The 19,428-nt window shown below is 43.6% G+C and overlaps 2 protein-coding genes across 2 annotated transcripts in view; both read right to left on the bottom strand.

The window, feature by feature from the left end:
• The window catches only part of BMAL2 (basic helix-loop-helix ARNT like 2), a 118,579-nt gene extending 114,552 nt beyond the window's left edge, over positions 1-4,027 (bottom strand). Inside the window, exon 1 of the mRNA XM_055318736.1 lies at positions 3,897-4,027. Within this exon, the coding sequence (XP_055174711.1) occupies positions 3,897-3,927 (31 nt within the window). The 5' untranslated portion in view covers positions 3,928-4,027. The remainder of the gene's footprint in view (positions 1-3,896) is intronic.
• Positions 4,028-16,707: 12,680 nt separating this feature from the next.
• The window catches only part of STK38L (serine/threonine kinase 38 like), an 81,115-nt gene continuing 78,394 nt past the window's right edge, over positions 16,708-19,428 (bottom strand). The window contains exon 14 of the mRNA XM_055318797.1: positions 16,708-19,418. Within this exon, the coding sequence (XP_055174772.1) occupies positions 19,291-19,418 (128 nt within the window). The 3' untranslated portion in view covers positions 16,708-19,290. The remainder of the gene's footprint in view (positions 19,419-19,428) is intronic.

Genomic DNA, 19,428 nt, shown 5'->3' with positions numbered 1-19,428 from the left:
TTCTCACAGCCTCCTGCCACCAGAAGGAGGGAGGCACTGGGTGAGGCAGGTGGGGTACAGGAGGGCTGGTATTTGGGGGTGGTGGAGAGGGGGCATTCCAGGGAGCAGACCTGCAGAAACCAGGACAGGAAATCACTGTCTCACAGAGCAGGCAAAGGTCTCAGGGACATTCATCTCCTATAGGGCACCTGGTCACTGAGTCCCTGATAATGCTGGCGACGGTACTGAGGCCGACTCACCACCCAGATCCCAGGCACCTGCGTAACTCCGCTGTCACGGTGGATAACTGGAGGTCTTCAACTAAATGGGACACCTGAAATCAGGGCTACTAGAATGAGGTGTTATTACCTTATTTATGATTTCCTGAACATTATGTAAAGGGAGAGATTTCGAAAGGATGCCATAATCAATGCTCACAGCACACAAAGAGATCATGCTTTAGAATCAGGGAGTCTGGGGATCCCTGGGTGGCTCAGCAGTTTGGCGCCTGCCTTTGGCCTAAGGCATGATCCTGGAGTCCTGGGATCAAGTCCCACATCAGGCTCCCTGCATGGAGCCTGCTTCTCCCTCTGCCTGTGTCTCTGCCTCTCTCCGCGTCTCTCATGAATAAATAAATATTAAAAAAAAAATCAGGGAGTCTTGCCACAAGAAAAAAAGGAAAGTGAAATGACTGTGTTTACTCTATGTTTCGGCTTTCCCTGTATATTTTATTTATTTATATTGAGAGAAAGTGCAAGTGTGTGAGCACATGGGGGAATGGGGGGAGGCAGGGGAAAATCTCAGACAGACTCCCCACTGAGTGTGGAGCCCTAAGTGGGGCTCAGTCTCAGGCCCCCAAGATCATGACATGAGCACAAAATCAAGTCAGATGTTTAACCACCTGCATCACCCAGGTGCCCCTCCTTATATATTTTAAACATTCGATTACTTTTTCTTCTTTCCTGGAGTCAAACGTCATTGGGCTGGCAGTCCCTACCCTTCTCCCCTTCCCCCTTTCACTCTTCTCCCCCCACCAACTCCTTGCCCTCTCTCATTTTCCTTCCCCCGTCTCTTCCTCATCTCCCCATCTCTGTCCCTCACTTTCCACCTTCCTTCCATCTTGCTCCTTTACTCTCTCCCCTCTTCTCTATTCACTCCATCCCTCTTCCCCATTCTCTTTTCCTCTCCCTCCCCAAACCTCCTCCCCACCTTCCAAACTTGTGAAAAGCAGTTTTAGTCCATCCTGGTTTATGATGGATAATGCACCTCAGGCTGAAACTTTCCCTAAGGACCCAGGCCAGGAGTGGTAGCTTATGCAAAGTTGACCGGCACATGATTTTTTATTTCTGAGTCACAAAGATGAACTCAAGCCACTATAATTGCGGAACTACATCTCAGAAAGAGTGCTCTGATTAGCTCGCAGGTGACAACATGCCATGGTAAGCAAAAGGAAGGGGAGAAGGCTGCCCCACAAATGCCAAGACTCAAGCCATCCCCGACAGTCTTGAAAATGCGCTGCTCCTGCAGGACTGCCCTCTTCCTGACTCCAGGGATTCTGGAACCATTTACCAGGAGGACACCCAGTCACTTGGCAGCTTGCTCACTCTTGGTGTGTACCATAAGCCCGTCAAAAAATTGAGCAGGCAATTATGTTAGGCACAGCTGATTTTTGGTGGCCATTGCCAAAACCAGCCCCAAAGTTATTTTCAGCTGTGTAACCACCACGGGGGTTTTCTCCCCACCACCACTTATAGATTTGTGTTACCAGGGCCTAGGGAAACTGCCTAGGGAAAAAGAAATCATCAGGGATTTTGTGTTAAGGAAAACAGGGCCATGGATTCTGATAGAGAACCTGTTATGTTGTTATGTTACTTCCTCCAGGGATAGGGGAACTTATAACCCTATTTTTTTCACCCTTTTCATCTAAAGAGGGTATCCGAAAAGTACACACATTGCTCATTAGCACCACCCAGTGAGACAGGAAAGAAAGGAAAGCAGCATGGCCAGTAGCCACAGATTTTTTTCAGTTTTGTCACTCTCTGGCTGTTGGAACTGTGGCCCAACCTGTTTTCTCATCTCATCAGCAACATGGAGATAACACCGCCTACATCATGGGGCTGCTAGGACACTAAAGGACACTAAGGAAGGTATCCCTGTGAACTGCTTGATACGTAACAGGACCTCAATAAATGCAGGCTCTCCCGGCCCCCACGGAAATTTTGCTATTCTTACCTAAGATAGATCAATTTTAATCATTTCCAAATGTACACTTGGTATTCAGCTAAACAGCAATAAACTATTTCTCTGAAAACTTATAAGCCCATAAGGCTTATGGGGTGAACGCCACTCTGAATGGGTAGGTGCATTTTCGTATTTCTCTTTTTTCAGTAGAGTCCAAATATTCTTTCAATTTGGCCAATGTTGACTTGTGTGGGATAACATTTTAGTTAATCAGACAAGGCTCACCAATTTCACAAAGCAAATGGGAGCTGCAAATTAATAACTGTATTAAGCCAATGTTTATGGGGCACTTGCTATTCCTCAAGGACTGGGCTAAGCATTTTTTTTTAAGATTTTATTTTTATTTATTCATTACAGACACGGGTGTGTGTGTGTGGGCAGAGACACAGACAGAGGGAGAAGCAAGCTCCATGCAGGGAGCCCGAAGTGGGACTCCATCTGGGTCTCCAGGATCACACCCTGGGCTGAAGGAGGCCCCAAACCACTGGGCCACCGGGGCTGCCCTGGGCTAAGCATTTTATACGTACCTAAGTGCATTTTATATCTCATTTGGTCCTCACAATCCTATAAGCCAGATACTGTAATTATCCCCATTTTACAGATGAAGAAACTAAAGCTAAATAAGTAAATAACCCCAGCGACATGTCTGAGCTTAACCCATACAAACGGCCTTCTCTTTGCTAGAACAGCGCTCACTCACATCTTTCTATCTTCCAGAAAAAAGGGCACATGTTCAAATGAGAGAGTGTTGGAAATCTCCCCACGACCCCAAGTTCCCTTAACTGTAATTAGAGTTTCATCCTTTTTTTTTTAATTTAATTAATTTACTTATGAGAGACCCAGAGAGAGAGAGAGAGAGAGGCAGAGACACAGGCAGACGGAGAAGCAGGCTCCACGCAGGGAGCCCCATGGGGGACTCGATCCCGGGTCTCCAGGGTCACGCCCCGGGCTGCAGGTGGCCCTAAACCGCTGAGCCAGCCGGGGGTCCCTTATTAGAGTTTCAAAAGCCCCTCTTCCCACTGCTGTGCTTCAGAGAAGAATCAAAACTCATCACCACGTGATACGAGGCAAGTGCGGATTTAGTCCATTGCTTCCCTGAAATTCCCTCTGCCAGTTTTCCTCCAGTTACTTGTGGGCTTTTTTCCTGCCTCCCCTTTAGCAAGTAGGTTCCAGGCGTCCCTAACCCGGCTGGCCCGGGGGAGGCCTCGCAGGCGAGCAGCCCGCGGTGGAGGGGGAGCGGGGCCCGGGACCCCGCGGGGCCGCCAGCCCCTCCGCCGCGGGCTCCCCGCAGGGCTCTCGGGGGTCTCGGCGGCTCCGCTGCGCCCGGGGCGGGGGGCGGGGGGGGCGCAGACTCGCGGGGCCCGAGCGCCCCCCAGGAGGGCATCGCATTAGCCCGCGCAGCGGCTCCCGCAGACGCCGAGCGGGGTCCCGGGGGCCGCCGGGGGGGCTCGCCCGTCGCTACCCGGCGCTGGTCCCTCGCCGCCTCCCCTTCGCGCAAAGATGCAGCCGCGGCCGAGAAACGAGGCTGCGGGCGACGCGAAAGCGGGCGGCGAGCCCGGGCACCCCCACCGCCCTCCCGGGGCACGCGCGGGGCTCCCCGGGTGCGGGCGGGAGCGGGGCTCGGGGCTGCGCCCCCCGCGCCGCGCGCACCTGGAGCCGCCGGCTCGCAGCCTCACCTGGCGCCGCAGCCTCCTCCGCCGCCGCCATCGCAGGAGCCGCCCGGCCGGCGCCGCAGCCCCGGGGCCGGCGGCATGGAGAGCTCGGGGCCCGCCCTGCGCGCGCCCGGCAGCGGGACGCGGCCGCCCCCACCGACCCCGGACCGCAGAGCGGGCGGCCTCGGGGGCCCGGCGCGGGGCGGAGTCACGGCGGCGCCGCCCCCGAGCCCCGAGCCCCGAGCCCCGAGCCCCGAGCCCCGAGCCCCGCGCCTGCAGGCCGAGCGCCGCAGGGCCGCCGAGCTGCGCTTGCAGCCTTTCGGGAGCCCGCGCCTTAGGCCGGGGTCCCGGGATCCCCGTAAGAGTCGCCGAGCGCGTGTTCCGAGGGCTGCAGTCGTGCCCCCCGGGGGGGGGGCAGGTGAGGCATGGACGGGGACCCCTGCCAGGTGGGGGCGCTGGAGGAGGACTGCCCTGCACCCCGGGGGCGAGGGAAAGGCTTCGCTGCGGGGACGAGGGTCACCGACAAAACTGCTTTTGGCTCCTGCAACGGTTGAGCAAGGGCCTCCGGGGGTCCCCGGACAGCGCTCTTCCCGGGGCGCAGCGGACTGCTCCCTCCCCGCCCTCTGGTCCCCAGACCCCCCCCCCCCGTCGGTTACACTTTGCCCAGTAGAGGAAGGGGGTGGAGTAAAGGAGCGGCAGAGAAAACACTGAAGCTCTGCAGCAGCCAGCCTACATCTATTAATTTTCCTAGTGACTCTCATTAGAGCGTCTTAACTAGCTGCACGCGTGCTCCGAGGGCTCCTTAGGCCAAACCTGGCCAAGGGGACTGGGACGGTGCTGCCCGGCAGGAGTAGGCGTCTGCGGCCCTCCTAAGCGGGGGGGGGGGGGGGGGGGGGGGGGAACGGGGAGGTGCGAAGAACTGTGCCGCCCCCAGGAATGCACACCAAGGCAGGGGAGGGGTCACCACGTGGGGAGGTAGTCTAAGACCTGGGTGCGTGTGCAATGTCACCTTCATGGTAAGGCAGGGCCCTGGCTAAAATGTACCGAGCAGACTATGTACAGATGTACATAGGCTCAGAGATGAGCCCCGGGCCAGGATCACTCAGTAGATGGGAGAAGCCAGACTGTAAAGTCAGATCTCCTCGGGAGTTCATAGCCTGGTGTCCATCCAATAAGCTTACCGGTGAATCACTGCAGTCCTCATTTCTTAGAAATGATGATTCACTTCCACCCAAGCCTGAAAGCCAAAGAAAAGAAATCCAGAACCTAAATATGATAGGAGGAAGGAATGCTCAAGGAGAACAGGCCATAGGGTTCTCTGGGGGCAAGTCAGTCTCATGGCTTGACATGCATTCCCTTTAATGTTGAAGTTTAAATCCTGCTTGCTGCTTTTTCTTTGTCCTCTAGGGCTTTCCCTTCCAGAGTTTTTTTTTTTTTTTTAAGTAGTTATATTATGCCTCATAGGATAAAACAGAGATGTATAGGAAGGTAATCTCCTTTCCAAGCAGAGACTTTCTTTTTTTTTATTTTTTTAATAAATTAATTTTTATTGGTGTTCAATTTACCAACATACAGAATAACACCCAGGGCTCATCCCGTCAAGTGCCCCCCTCAGTGCCCGTCACCCATTCACCCCCACCCCCCGCCCTCCTCCCCCTCCACCACCCCTAGTTCATTTCCCAGAGTTAGGAGTCTATGTTCTATCTCCCTTTCTGATATTTCCCACACGTTTCTTCTCCCTTCCCTTATATTCCCTTTCACTATTATTCATATTCCCCAAATGAATGAGAACATACACTGTTTGTCTTTCTCCAATTGACTTACTTCACTCAGCATAATACCCTCCAGTTCCATCCACGTTGAAGCAAATGGTGGGTATTTGTCGTTTCTAATGGCTGAGGAATATTCCATCCATTGTATACATAAACCACATCTTCTTTATCCATTCATCTTTCGATGGACACCGAGGCTCCTTCCACAGTTTGGCTATTGTGGACATTGCTGCTATAAACATCGGGGTGCAGGTGTCCTGGCGTTTCATTGCATCCGTATCTTTGGGGTAAATCCCCAGCAGTGCAATTGCTGGGTCATAGGGCAGGTCTATTTTTAACTCTTTGAGGAACCTCCACACAGTTTTCCAGAGTGGCTGCACCAGTTCACATTCCCACCAACAGTGCAAGAGGGTTCCCTTTTCTCCGCATCCTCTCCAACATTTGTGGTTTCCGGTTTTGTTAATTTTCCCCATTCTCACTGGTGTGAGGTGGTATCTCATTGTGGTTTTGATTTGTATTTCCCTGATGGCAAGTGATGCGGAGCATTTTCTCATGTGCATGTTGGCCATGTCTATGTCTTCCTCTGTGAGATTTCTCTTCATGTCTTTTGCCCATTTCATGATTGGATTGTTTGTTTCTTTGCTGTTGAGTTTAAGAAGTTCTTTATAGATCTTGGAAACTAGCCCTTTATCTGATACGTCTTTTGCAACTATCTTCTCCCATTCTGTAGGTTGTCTTTGAGTTTTGTTGACTGTATCCTTTGCTGTGCAAAAGCTTCTTATCTTGATGAAATCCCAATAGTTCATTTTTGCTTTTGTTTCTTTTGCTTTCGTGGATGTATCTTGCAAGAAGTTACTGTGGCCAAGTTCAAAAAGGGTGTTGCCTGTGTTCTCCTCTAGGATTTTGATGGAATCTTGTCTCACATTTAGATCTTTCATCCATTTTGAGTTTATCTTTGTGTATGGTGCAAGAGAGTGGTCTAGTTTCATTCTTCTGCATGTGGATGTCCAATTTTCCCAGCACCATTTATTGAAGAGACTGTCTTTCTTCCAGTGGATCGTCTTTCCTCCTTTATCGAATAGTAGTTGACCATAAAGTTCAGGGTCCACTTCTGGGTTCTCTATTCTGTTCCATTGATCTATGTGTCTGTTTTTGTGCCAGTACCACACTGTCTTGATGACCACAGCTTTGTAGTACAACCTGAAATCTGGCATTGTGATGCCCCCAGATATGGTTTTCTTTTTTTAAAATTCCCCTGGCTATTCGGGGTCTTTTCTGATTCCACACAAATCTTAAAATAATTTGTTCTAACTCTCTGAAGAAAGTCCATGGTATTTTGATAGGGATTGCATTGAACGTGTAAATTGCCCTGGGTAACATTGACATTTTCACAATATTAATTCTGCCAATCCATGAGCATGGAATATTTTTCCATCTCTTTGTGTCTTCCTCAATTTCTTTCAGAAGTGTTCTATAGTTTTTAGGGTATAGATCCTTCACCTCTTTGGTTAGGTTTATTCCTAGGTATCTTATGCTTTTGGGTGCAATTGTAAATGGGATTGACTCCTTCATGTCTCTTTCTTCAGTCTCATTGTTAGTGTATAGGAATGCCATTGATTTCTGGGCATTGATTTTGTATCCTGCCACGCTACCAAATTGCTGTATGAGTTCTAGCAATCTTGGGGTGGAGGCTTTTGGGTTTTCTATGTAGAGTATCATGTCATCGGCGAAGAGGGAGAGTTTGACTTCTTCTTTGGCAATTTGAATGCCTTTAATGTCTTTTTGTTGTCTGATTGCTGAGGCTAGGACTTCCAATACTATGTTGAATAGCAGTGGTGAGAGTGGACATCCCTGTCTGGTTCCTGATCTTAGGGGAAAGGCTCCCAGTGCTTCCCCATTGAGAATGATATTTGCTGTGGGCTTTTCGTAGATGGCTTTTAAGATGTCGAGGAAAGTTCCCTCTATCCCTACACTCTGAAGAGTTTTGATCAGGAATGGATGCTGTATTTTGTCAAATGCTTTCTCTGCATCTAATGAGAGGATCATATGGTTCTTGGTTTTTCTCTTGCTGATATGATGAATCACATTGATTGTTTTACGAGTGTTGAACCAGCCTTGTGTCCCGGGGATAAATCCTACTTGGTCATGGTGAATAATTTTCTTAATGTGTCGTTGGATCCTATTGGCTAGTATCTTGTTAAGAATTTTTGCATCCATGTTCATCAGGGATATTGGTCTGTAATTCTCCTTTTTGGTGGGGTCTTTGTCTGGTTTTGGAATTAAGGTGATGCTGGCCTAATAGAACGAATTTGGAAGTACTCCATCTCTTTCTATCTTTCCAAACAGCTTTAGTAGAATAGGTATGATTTCTTCTTTAAACGTTTGATAGAATTCCCCTGGGAAGCCATCTGGCCCTGGACTCTTGTGTCTTGGGAGGTTTTTGATGACTTCTTCAATTTCCTCCCTGGTTATTGGCCTGTTCAGGTTTTCTATTTCTTCCTGCTCCAGTTTTGGTAGTTTGTGGCTTTCCAGGAATGCGTCCATTTCTTCTAGATTGCCTAATTTATTGGCGTAGAGCTGTTCATAATATGTTTTTAAAATAGTTTGTATTTCCTTGGTGTTGGTAGTGATCTCTCTTTTCCATTCATGATTTTATTAATTTGAGTCTTCTCTCTCTTCTTTTTAATAAGGTTGGCTAATGGTTTATCTATCTTATTAATTCTTTCAAAGAACCAACTCCTGGTTCTATTGATCTGTTCCACAGTTCTTCTGGTCTCAATTTCGTTGAGTTCTGCTCGAATTTTAATTAACTCTCTTCTTCTGCTGGGCGTCGGGTCGATTTGCTGCTTCTTCTCTAGCTCCTTTATGTGTAAGGTTAGCTTTTGTATTTGAGTTCTTTCCAGTTTTTGAATGGATGCTTGTATTGCGATGTATTTCCCCCTCAGGACTGCTTTTGCTGCATCCCAAAGATTTTGAACAGTTGTATCTTCATTCTCATTAGTTTCCATGAATCTTTTTAATTCTTCCTTAATTTCCTGGTTGACCCTTTTATCTTTTAGCAGGATGGTCCTTAACCTCCACGTGTTTGAGGTCCTTCCAAACTTCTTCTTGTGATTGAGTTCTAATTTCAAGGCGTTATGGTCTGAGAATATGCGGGGGATGATCCCAATCTTTTGGTATCGGTTCAGACCCGATTTGTGACCCAGTATGTGGTCTATTCTGGAGAAAGTTCCATGTGCACTTGAGAAGAATGTGTATTCAGTTGAGTTTGGATGTAAAGTTCTGTAGATATCTGTGAAATCTATCTGGTCCAGTGTATCATTTAAAGCTCTCGTTTCTTTGGAGATGTTGTGCTTAGAAGACCTATCGAGGGTAGAAAGAGCTAGATTGAAGTCACCAAGTATAAGTGTATTATTATCTAAGTATTTCTTCACTTTGGTTAATAATTCATTTAAGTATTTGGCAGCTCCCACATTCGGGGCATATATATTGAGGATTGTTAAGTCCTCTTGCTGGATAGATCCTTTAAGTATGATATAGTGTCCCTCTTCGTCTCTCACTACTGTCTTCGGAGTGAATTTTAGTTTATCTGATATAAGGATGGCTACCCCTGCTTTCTTTTGAGGACCATTTGAATGGTAAATGGTTCTCCAACCTTTTATTTTCAGGTTGTAGGTGTCCTTCTGTCTAAAATGAGTCTCTTGTAGACAGCAAATAGATGGGTCCTGCTTTTTTATCCAGTCTGAAACCCTGCGCCTTTTGATGGGGTCATTAAGCCCGTTCACGTTCAGAGTTACTATTGACAGATATGAGTTTAGTGTCATCATGATATCTATTTAGTCCTTGTTTTTGTGGATTGTTCCACTGAACTTCTTCTTAAAGGGGAATTTTAAGAGTCCCCCTTAAAATTTCTTGCAGAGCTGGTTTGGAGGTCACATATTCTTTCAGTTCCTGCCTGTCTTGGAAGCTCTTTATCTCTCCTTCCATTTTGAATGAGAGCCTTGCTGGATAAAGTATTCTTGGTTGCATGTTCTTCTCATTTAGGACCCTGAATATATCCTGCCAGCCCTTTCTGGCCTGCCACGTCTCTGTGGAGAGGTCCCAAGCAGAGATTTTCTAGTATTTTCTCCTTGGGCAAAATGTAACAGAAGTGATTTGAAACATAACTTGCAGAACACATGGTATGTTTCCTTCTGGTCAATGCCCTTTTCTCACCAAAAGCCCAGGGACAGCGTGGCTTTTCAGGAATCATTGCTATTCCCAGGGTGACCTTAGTTTGTTAATTTTGCATTACTGGCACGTACTCAGGGAGGAACAGTATTGGTGGAATTAGCAACCACTACCTCGAAATTATAAATTCCTGTGCTTGCCAACCTCCTGCTGGGATTGTAACAATGTAATTTGGATTGAGGGTTCCTTAAGACAACTTAGATATTTTAGTTGGTCCAGGGCAAAAAAAAGAAAAAAGAAAAGAAAAAAAAGGAAAAAAATCCACCTGCTTCAGAGTACAGTTACATTGTAGATACCATTTCCAATGATGTGTAAATATAAAAATAACTACCCATTAACGAGCTCCTGAGTGACTGGAGAAAATAACTAAATTTTTGATTTTTAAAATTACCTTTGGGACACCTGAGTGGCTCAGTGGTTGAGCGTCTGCCTTCGGCTCAGGGCGTGGCCCTGGATTCTCAGAATCAAGTCCCACATCTGGCTTCCCACAGGGAGCCTGCTTCTCCCTCTGCCTTTCTCTGTATGTCTCTCGTGAATAAATAAAATCTTTAAAAAATAATAAAATAAAACTACTTTTTTTTTTCCTGGCCACTGTCCCTTCACTCCCACCCCCACCATTCTATGAAGGGTCGATACTGGGGAAGATTCATGTTTCTGCTAAGCAGGCTCATAAGTGGGAATGCAGTTGGGAGAAACAGGGAGGCCAAATGTGTTTAGAGGAATAGACAGGCCTACAGTAGGCGTCTGGTATGGGGAAGATCAGCTTGAGGTTGGCCTATGAAGGGGAGGAGGAGCAGAGAAGGTAAGTGCAGGAGGGTGTACTCATGAGAGAGAGGAGGGAGGTAGTGGCAGCCACAGAGAGTGGAAATTTGGGAAAGATCTTTTAAAAGGGTATTAAGGGGGGGCAGCCTGGGTGGCTCAGTGGCTTAGTGGTGCCTTCAGCCCAGGGTGTGATCCTGGAGACCGAAGATGGAGTCCCGTGTGTCAGGCTTCCTGCATGGAGCCTGCTTCTCCCTCTGCCTCTCTCTATCATGAATAAATAAATAAAATCTTAAAGAAATAAAAGGATATTAAAGGAACTTCACTGTGTAATGCAAACCCTCTTACATTATTTCCATGGAAAATAACAACTTTAGTAAAGCTACATTCTTTTTCAATGGTCTTAGAGTTGATTTATGTTTTTATTAAAAATGAGATTTTGAGATCAGCTGTATGGAAAGTAGAGCTGCCCACAAAATGCCGCTATTTCATTCATTTGTTCACGCATATTTACAGAGTGCCCACAGTGTGCCAGGCACTGCCGTGAGTGTGGACTTACTTGTACTCCACCTGCTGTGCACCTGTCACCTCATATACGTGTTCTCACAGTGATTGGTGAGGTCTGGAAAAGTCCAACCAGTGTCTTTTTCAGTGGTTCCCAAAGTTGGATGTGCATGATAACGTACAGGATTTCAGACCCACTCCTAGAGATCCTGATTTTGTAGTTCTAAATCCTTATTTCAAATCAGCACCCTTCTTGATTTCAAGTACCTTAGGAAATACTGCTTCAACTTGTCAAAAATCAAGTTTCCTAATAAGCCCACATTGCTGGGGGTGGTGGTGGTAAATTGTGTATTTCTACTAACTAGAGACCAAAAGTAGCAATAAACTAAAATTCCAAGAAAAATACAAAAAGGAACATAGGTCAAGCCTGAGGGAATGGTTGTGCAGACTTCTCTTTAGATATGGAGTTACTGCTTAGTGTTATTTTTCCCTTAGAGATTATTTTGTGTATTGTGTCAAAAGCTGAACTAATTTTTACTTTTGCAGTTTTTTTTAAATTTCATGTATTCCCTACATTTTTTAAAAAAAGATTTTATTTATTTGAGAGACAGTGAGAGCTTGAGAGAGAGCACAAGCACACACAGAGGGGAGAAGCAGAGGCAGAGAGAGAAGCTGACTCCCCGCTGAGCAGGGAGCCCAATATGGGGCTCAATCCTGAGCCACCCTGGCACCCCAGCTTTTGCAGGTTTTGGACACTCTTAGGACAAGTATGGTATCCCAGGTCCTCTTCAGTCCTCCTCATGTTGTATGCAATTGGACAGGAGTGTTCTTCAAGTTCTGTTCATGATTATCTTACCTAAGAGGACAACCCATTCCTGTTATGGGTTTCTCCTTTTGGAAGAGACTTAAAAGTCATCCTACGATGGGGCGCCTGGGTGGCTCAGTCAGTTAAGGGTCCAGACTCTTGATTTTAGCTCAGGTCATGATCTCAGGGTTGTGAGATGGAGCCCTGTGTTGGAGGGAGGCCGGCAAGGGGGGGAGGGGGAGTCTGCACTCAGCAGGGAGTCTGCTTGAGATTTGCCTTCTCCCTCTGCCCCTACCAGCTCCCCCCACTCTTTTTTTTTCACTTAAAATGTGCCTGCCCCATGCCTTATTTTTTTAAATAAATTAATTTTTATTGGTGTTCAATTTACCAACATACAGAATAACACCCAGTGCTCATCCCCTCAAGTGCCCCCCCTCAGTGCCCGTCACCCATTCACCCCCACCCCCCGCCCTCCTCCCCCTCCACCACCCCTAGTTCATTTCCCAGAGTCAGGAGTCTTTATGTTCTGTCTCCCTTTCTGATATCTCCCACACATTTCTTCTCCCTTCCCTTATATTCCCTTTCACTATTATTCATATTCCCCAAATGAATGAGAACGTACCCTGTTTGTCCTTCTCCGATTGACTTACTTCACTCAGCATAATACCCTCCAGTTCCATCCACGTTGAAGCAAATGGTGGGTATTTGTCGTTTCTAATGGCTGAGGAATATTCCATTGTATACATAAACCACATCTTCTTTATCCATTCATCTTTCGATGGACACCGAGGCTCCTTCCACAGTTTGGCTATTGTGGACATGGCTGCTAGAAACATCGGGGTGCAGGTGTCCCGGCGTTTCATTGCATCTGAATCTTTGGGGTAAATCCCCAGCAGTGCAATTGCTGGGTCATAGGGCAGGTCTATTTTTAACTCTTTGAGGAACCTCCACACAGTTTTCCAGAGTGGCTGCACCAGTTCACATTCCCACCAACAGTGCAAGAGGGTTCCCTTTTCTCCGCATCCTCTCCAACATTTGTGGTTCCCTGCCTTGTTAATTTTCCCCATTCTCACTGGTGTGAGGTGGTATCTCATTGTGGTTTTGATTTGTATTTCCCTGATGGCAAGTGATGTAGAGCATTTTCTCATGTGCATGTTGGCCATGTCTATGTCTTCCTCTCTGAGATTTCTCTTCATGTCTTTTGCCCATTTCATGATTGGATTGTTTGTTTCTTTGCTGTTGAGTTTAAGAAGTTCTTTATAGATTTTGGAAACTAGCCCTTTATCTGATATGTTATTTGCAAATCTCTTCTCCCATTCTGTAGGTTGTCTTTTAGTTCTGTTGACTGTATCCTTTGCTGTGCAAAAGCTTCTTATCTTGATGAAGTCCCAATAGTTCATTTTTGCTTTTGTTTCTTTTGCTTTCGCCCCACTCTCTTTCAAAATAAATAAATCTTTACCCCCCAAAATCATCCTATGTCTGAGTTTGATGAGGAACATCTTCATATGAATAATAAAGTAATTCAGAGATAATATTGTGGTATTTAGCACAACCTCACCTGAGAAATGTTCTGATTTCTATTAGTCAAAGCCCATCTGCTCAAGTTAGACAAAGCAGTTGAGCCAATATATAATTCGGCCACCCCACTCCTAGCTGGATCTTGGGGAAATAAATCAATGAGGTTTTCTATTACTGGTATCACAGCAGTGATACCAATGGAGAAATGATTAGGAGCTGGGAGGGATGACAAAAGCCAGCCCCGAAGAGACCAAACCTTGGTCACTGGGCCGTACAGCTATTCTGTTTGTATGAGGTACAGAGACCCACTCATACTTCTGGTTCTCCAAAGGACAAGAAAAGTGGGATTGCAGTGGCTGAGCCATGGGCTAGCACAGTGGTACTTTGTACTCCTGGTTTTGGGGGGCCGGGAAAGATGTTAACGTAGCTATGGGAGAACCAGCAAGAAAATCCAGGTGTGGTGGCTTAAAGTAAGATCCATTGCCATAAAAATGTGTAGCACTCTTTTGATTATCTTGGAGCTTGAATGTGAAAAGTCCAATTGGTTCTGGTATCAGGTAACCATGCGCTTTAGGTAAGCCTCACCCTAGTACCAGGGATGTGAATCCTGATTAGTTTTAAGTCAGTCCCAGGTCAGGTACTGTTGTAGGAATGGATATATGACATAATCATGGCCAATAAAATGTGAAGGTTACTTTGCTTAGAATGCTTCTGGAAAATATTTTACTTGAACTTAAAAAAGAGGGTGCCCAAGAAGTAGTTTCTAAGGACTTACATGTTGTAGAAAGATTTGATGCCTAGTGTCTCTAGCCATTTAGTTCCTCTGAAAAACAAGACCAGGGACAAAGCTAACACTATGAGGACAACATAGTAGCAAAATGGAGAGGATCTGTGTTCTTGATGTTGTTTTTTGAGAGGCTAAATTGACTACCCTGGAAGCTCCCTATCTTGTGTCGTGTTATGTGAGATAATCATTTTCCTTATTGTTGAAGTCATCTTGACTTGCATCTTCTAATACTTGCAGTCAAAAGTATCCGAAGTGACAAACCTGTCACTAGTTCCCCATGTACTTTTCTGGGGTCTAGAAGCATATGAGGTAACTTGTCAATGAAGCATGCTGTATGGTGTGGGGGACTCTGGTTCAAGAGAAATTTATTACCAGTGTTTGGTTAAGTCACACTCAGCCTCATGTTCATCATATGTAAAATGATGGTAATCATATTTATTTCAGAATTGTAACAAAAACCAAAATGAATAATGTAAGTGAAAGCATTTTATATACAAATATAAGTTTTTTATCAGAAGATGTTTTTTTAGAAGATACTCTTGAAAGAAGATGCACTTAGTCTCCAAGTTTGCTCCAATGTCCAAATTTTCACATTCGGTGCTTTTACTGTTTTGTATTTTTAAAATTATTTTTTAATTATTTTTTTGTTTTGTCTTAATGGCATTAGTGAAATGATGTAAGTCAGAAACAGTTAAGAGCGTAATTCGGATGAGCAGATTCTGACTGGCTCCGAGATCAGTGGAAAAAGTAGCATGACTGCTTATAAGTGCCTTCCACAGGACAGGATGTAATGGCACCTGCTTATATCACTAATTTCTGTGCTATTCTGAGGCATTTTAAACTTAATTTCAAGGCATTTTCTTTTCTTTCTTTTTGTTTTAAAGATGTTATTTATTTATTCATGAGAGACACAGAGAGAGAGAGAGGCAGAGTCACAGGCAGAGGGAGAAGCAGGCTCCATGCAGGAAGCCCGATGTGGGACTCGATCCCAGGTCCCCAGGATCAGGCCCTGGGCTGAAGGCGGCGCTAAACCACTGAGCCACCCGAGCTGCCCTTGAGGCATTTTCAATTTTAATTCTGCTTGCAAATTGATTTTTAGCCTAGTGGGGTAGTTTTTTTTGTTGTTGTTGTTTAAAATTTATTTATTTATGATAGACGTAGAGAGAGAGAGAGAGAGAGAGAGAGAGAGAGAGTCAGAGACACAGGAGGAGGGAGAAGCAGGCTCCATGCCGGGAGCCCGACGCGGGACTCGATCCTGGACTCCAGGATTGCACCCTGGGCCAAAGGCAGGCGCTAAACGGCTGAGCCACCCAGGGATCCCCCTAATGGGGTAGTTTTATACAAACCTGTGTAACTATCTTGGTTGTTTAAGTTTTAAGTGTGAAGGTTGAACATATTTATAGAGAAGTCTTCATTAAGTTTTGGGTAACACTTGTCTCAAAACATTAAAAGAAAACCAAAATACCTCATCACAGAAATATTATAAACATAGTTTTTATTCTTTTCTTACCTTCAATGAAAAGGCTTCATGCCACCAGAACATTTTTTGAAACTCAGTAACTAAACACAGAACTTGACAGCCCAATGATCATTTTTCTAGACAACTGCTGAATAATTTATATTGCTTTTTAAAAAATAACTAAGAACTATTTTTATTACTTCATTTCTTCTTAAAGTAGCAATATGCCCTCACATTTTTTCATAAAAATCTAAAATATATCTAGTAGTCCCAAGTGTTTCGTATTTGTTTGTTCTAAGTGTTTCATTAAAACTTTTCAGAAATAAGTGCACTTCTAAGGAGAAAATAAATATTAAATAAAGACAAGCAGAAACAGTCATGGTTATAGCAAAAACAGTTGCTCTGAATGTTCTGAACCTTAACAACTCAGAGAGAATGTGTTTAGTTACTAGGGGACCTTTCTACTGATTAAAATCTCAACTCAGTAATTTATAGATCATCAAAAAATGGATAGCTGGTTCTTCCACCAGGAGTATTGTTTGATTGTCTGAAGGTTGTCTACAATAAAACATCAAAAATAAATGAATTAAAAATATTTTTTAAACTTACAGATTTGCATAAAGACACACAGATGTTTTAAAAACAGAAGTAGTATGCTAATATAGAAATAAATGAAACCCTATCTTAAACCGTAGCAACCAAAGAAAGTTTTAGGTATTCCACATGTTATTTTCCATTCACCTATAGCTTATTAAATCAGCCATATATTGCATTCAGAAAAGATTAATTTATAAGAAATTCTTTGTTTTTAGATAGCATTATGCTGCAATAAATTTAAAGATTTAAACTAGGTTAATAAGAAAAGCATAAAAGAAAAATAACATAACTTGCTTTAATACAAAGGTTTTTTAATAAAAAAGTCAAAGTCTACATTAATTCAGGAAATCAATAATCTGAATTATACAAGCTTTCTATATACTTAGAAAAACCAAAACACACAGTTTATAATAAAACTCTTTTAATTCAAAATAGAGTCTAATTTAAAGAAAATGTCATTATGCCCAGTTGATTAGATAGGGTTTTGTCATTTAAATTATATGGTTCACCTGAAATATGTAAGTGTGTAATAGAGAAAATTCAATCACAAGGGTGCTTTGCAAATTATCTAGCTAATTTGCATAATGAATCAAATTCTTAGCTTCCAAAGGACAGACACAGTCTTCTGTTACTTTTAGATAGGCACTTAAGAAATGCTTGTGATGAGGAGGAAACCCCAAAGATTGTGAATCACTCTGTTAACTCCAGGGAAAAGTAAGACACTAAACAAAGTAAACTTTCCAGAACTGCCCTTCCAGTGCCAAGAAATCCTAACCATTTCCAAGTTCTTCCCGCTAATAAAAATAAGGGAGATGGAAACCAATATACCAATATGCTCTCCTCTTAATCAATTTAAAAGTAAACATAGGTAACTGCACCCCCCTCTTTCTCTCTCTGTCAACTTGAATTAACAACATTGTTCTATACTAGAATAGTTACCATATCTCAACTAGAAAATGATGTAATTTCCTCCTATCCTAATCATTCACTGTCACACTAACAAAAGTCAGTCCTTTCTTTTTTTTTTTTTCTTTTTTTAAAGAGGGGATGGAGTGGGGTGAAAAAAATCTCATAAAACTGAGCAGCAGTAACATATTTTTTTTAAATTAGAGTGAGTTATACTTAGAAGAACCAGGGCTGGTCAAATTGAGACCTCTAGAATTTTAATAGTTCTCTCTCCCCTCTAGATTCTCTGCCACATGATCCAAATAAGAGAAATGGAGATGAACTATTGGATGAACACATAATAAATATCAAACAAATACTAGAAAGAAAGAATGGAAGGAAGAGGGAAAGAGAGAGAACAGGGGGAGAAAAACAAACAAACCAGGATGGCCTTGTAGAAACATTGTGGAGCTACCTAGCAGCAACATTTATAAAAGCTTCTGTAGATTTGCACAATGATCCTATGCAGTTCTTCCCCCATAGCTACAAATAAATCACTGCTTTTGATTTTGATCATAGATTATGGTTGTAACTGTTGTATCTTTAAAACACTCTTCATCAATTAACAGTTAAGACAAACATTAGGCCATTATTTGATAAAGTATTGTTCCTTAACTAGTACTTATGAAACCAAAACCTCAGAGTCATTTTAGAATTAAAGTGTTGAGTTAGAAAAGATGACTTCATTCTTCAGGCAACAGCTAAAGAATTTGATGCTGACATCATTTCCCCATCCTCATCACAACCTCCCCTCCCAACCCCCTGCTCCTGGCCCGCATTTATTTCCTTAATTCCACCTCCATTAACCACAGTGATGGAGCTGAACATGAACGATGTTGCCCTTCAATAAGCTGACCTCTGTCAAAGATCTGTCGTGCCTGACTATGGCATTTTCACAGGAAAGGAAAATTCTACTCAGTTGTGAACATCCACTCTGTTCAGGATCTTTGGTACGTCTGGAGTGTAAGAAAATAATGGCACAATAATACAAGTGCTATCAAAGGAAACATTTTCACCAAAAGAAATAAAATGTAACCATCCATGATATGTAACAACTTTCTAGAAAAACCAAAGTAAATACCTCTTTGTTCTCTACAAGTCCATTTACATGATCAGAAGATTGACATTTAAAAAAATAGTTTAATAAAAATACACCAGTTCTACAAGCAGCCTTCACGGTCATTTCTGAAATTCAACTCACCATAATCAAATCAAAATAATGCCATGTCCTCTTGTTAAAAAAGAAGTCCTTTTGTCACAAGAAAAGCAACTTTACATTTTATATGATACAGTACATCTCCCTATGAGTGTACAGACTACCTATATAAAGGTCATCAGTATTTCTGAATGCAAAGTAAATATTTTAGTGGAGTGCTCGAGTGAAGAAGGTGTTAAGCTTCCTCCTTATTATAAACTTGTCACTCCCAACTGTGCAGTTTGTGAAATAACATGATGATAAATTCTATTTCTTAAATAACCAGTGTATTTTTTTTTAAATTTCTTAAAACCAGTACAGAAATTGTCTTCATATCTATTCATTCTATAGGTGTCCAAACCAATAGGGCAAATACTCTAACACCAACTATGGAAGATGGCTTTTTTTGATTATCTAGACCCATAAGATTTGCAGTAAACAGCAATACTGCAGTGTTACCTATAGGTTAGCCTATGTTGCTTTAAATGATATGTTTCTCCTGAATTGATTAGAGGTGTTACAGTACAAAGCCACAGCACACACAGGCAGAATGGACCTTAATACGCATGTAGGCAGTGCAGTTACAAAGGGATGTACGTTTCTTTTATTCCAGTACCTTCGTATAATAAAGTTAACAAAAATAATAAAATATTAAAAAAAAAAGCCAGCTGGCACTGCCAACCAATTCCTGTAGTAGTCTTAGAAATCCTAATCCTGTAGAATTTCCTCTTGTAGTCATAAGCACCACCATCTTCAGGAGTATTTCAGTGTATTGTTATCTACGCCAAGCAAGCCTGGTGATGCAGCTACCTGAGTTCTCTTGGTTGTGGACGAATGTGATCTTTATTCATAATTTTCCAGCTTTCATGTAGGTGGGGATAGAGCCACGTTGAGTCAACCCTTCAAACCTTTTATAGGTATAATTGAGAAAAACCCAGTCTTTGGATTTGTAGTCAGGTTCTGTGGTGTTTGGCACTAGAAAGAT

Source organism: Nyctereutes procyonoides, unplaced genomic scaffold, assembly GCF_905146905.1.
Source record: "Nyctereutes procyonoides isolate TBG_1078 unplaced genomic scaffold, NYPRO_anot_genome, whole genome shotgun sequence".
In the NCBI taxonomy this organism is placed as follows: Eukaryota; Metazoa; Chordata; class Mammalia; order Carnivora; family Canidae; genus Nyctereutes; species Nyctereutes procyonoides.
The sequence above is the reverse complement of the archived record's forward strand: the minus strand, read 5'-3'. Positions and strand labels throughout refer to the sequence as shown.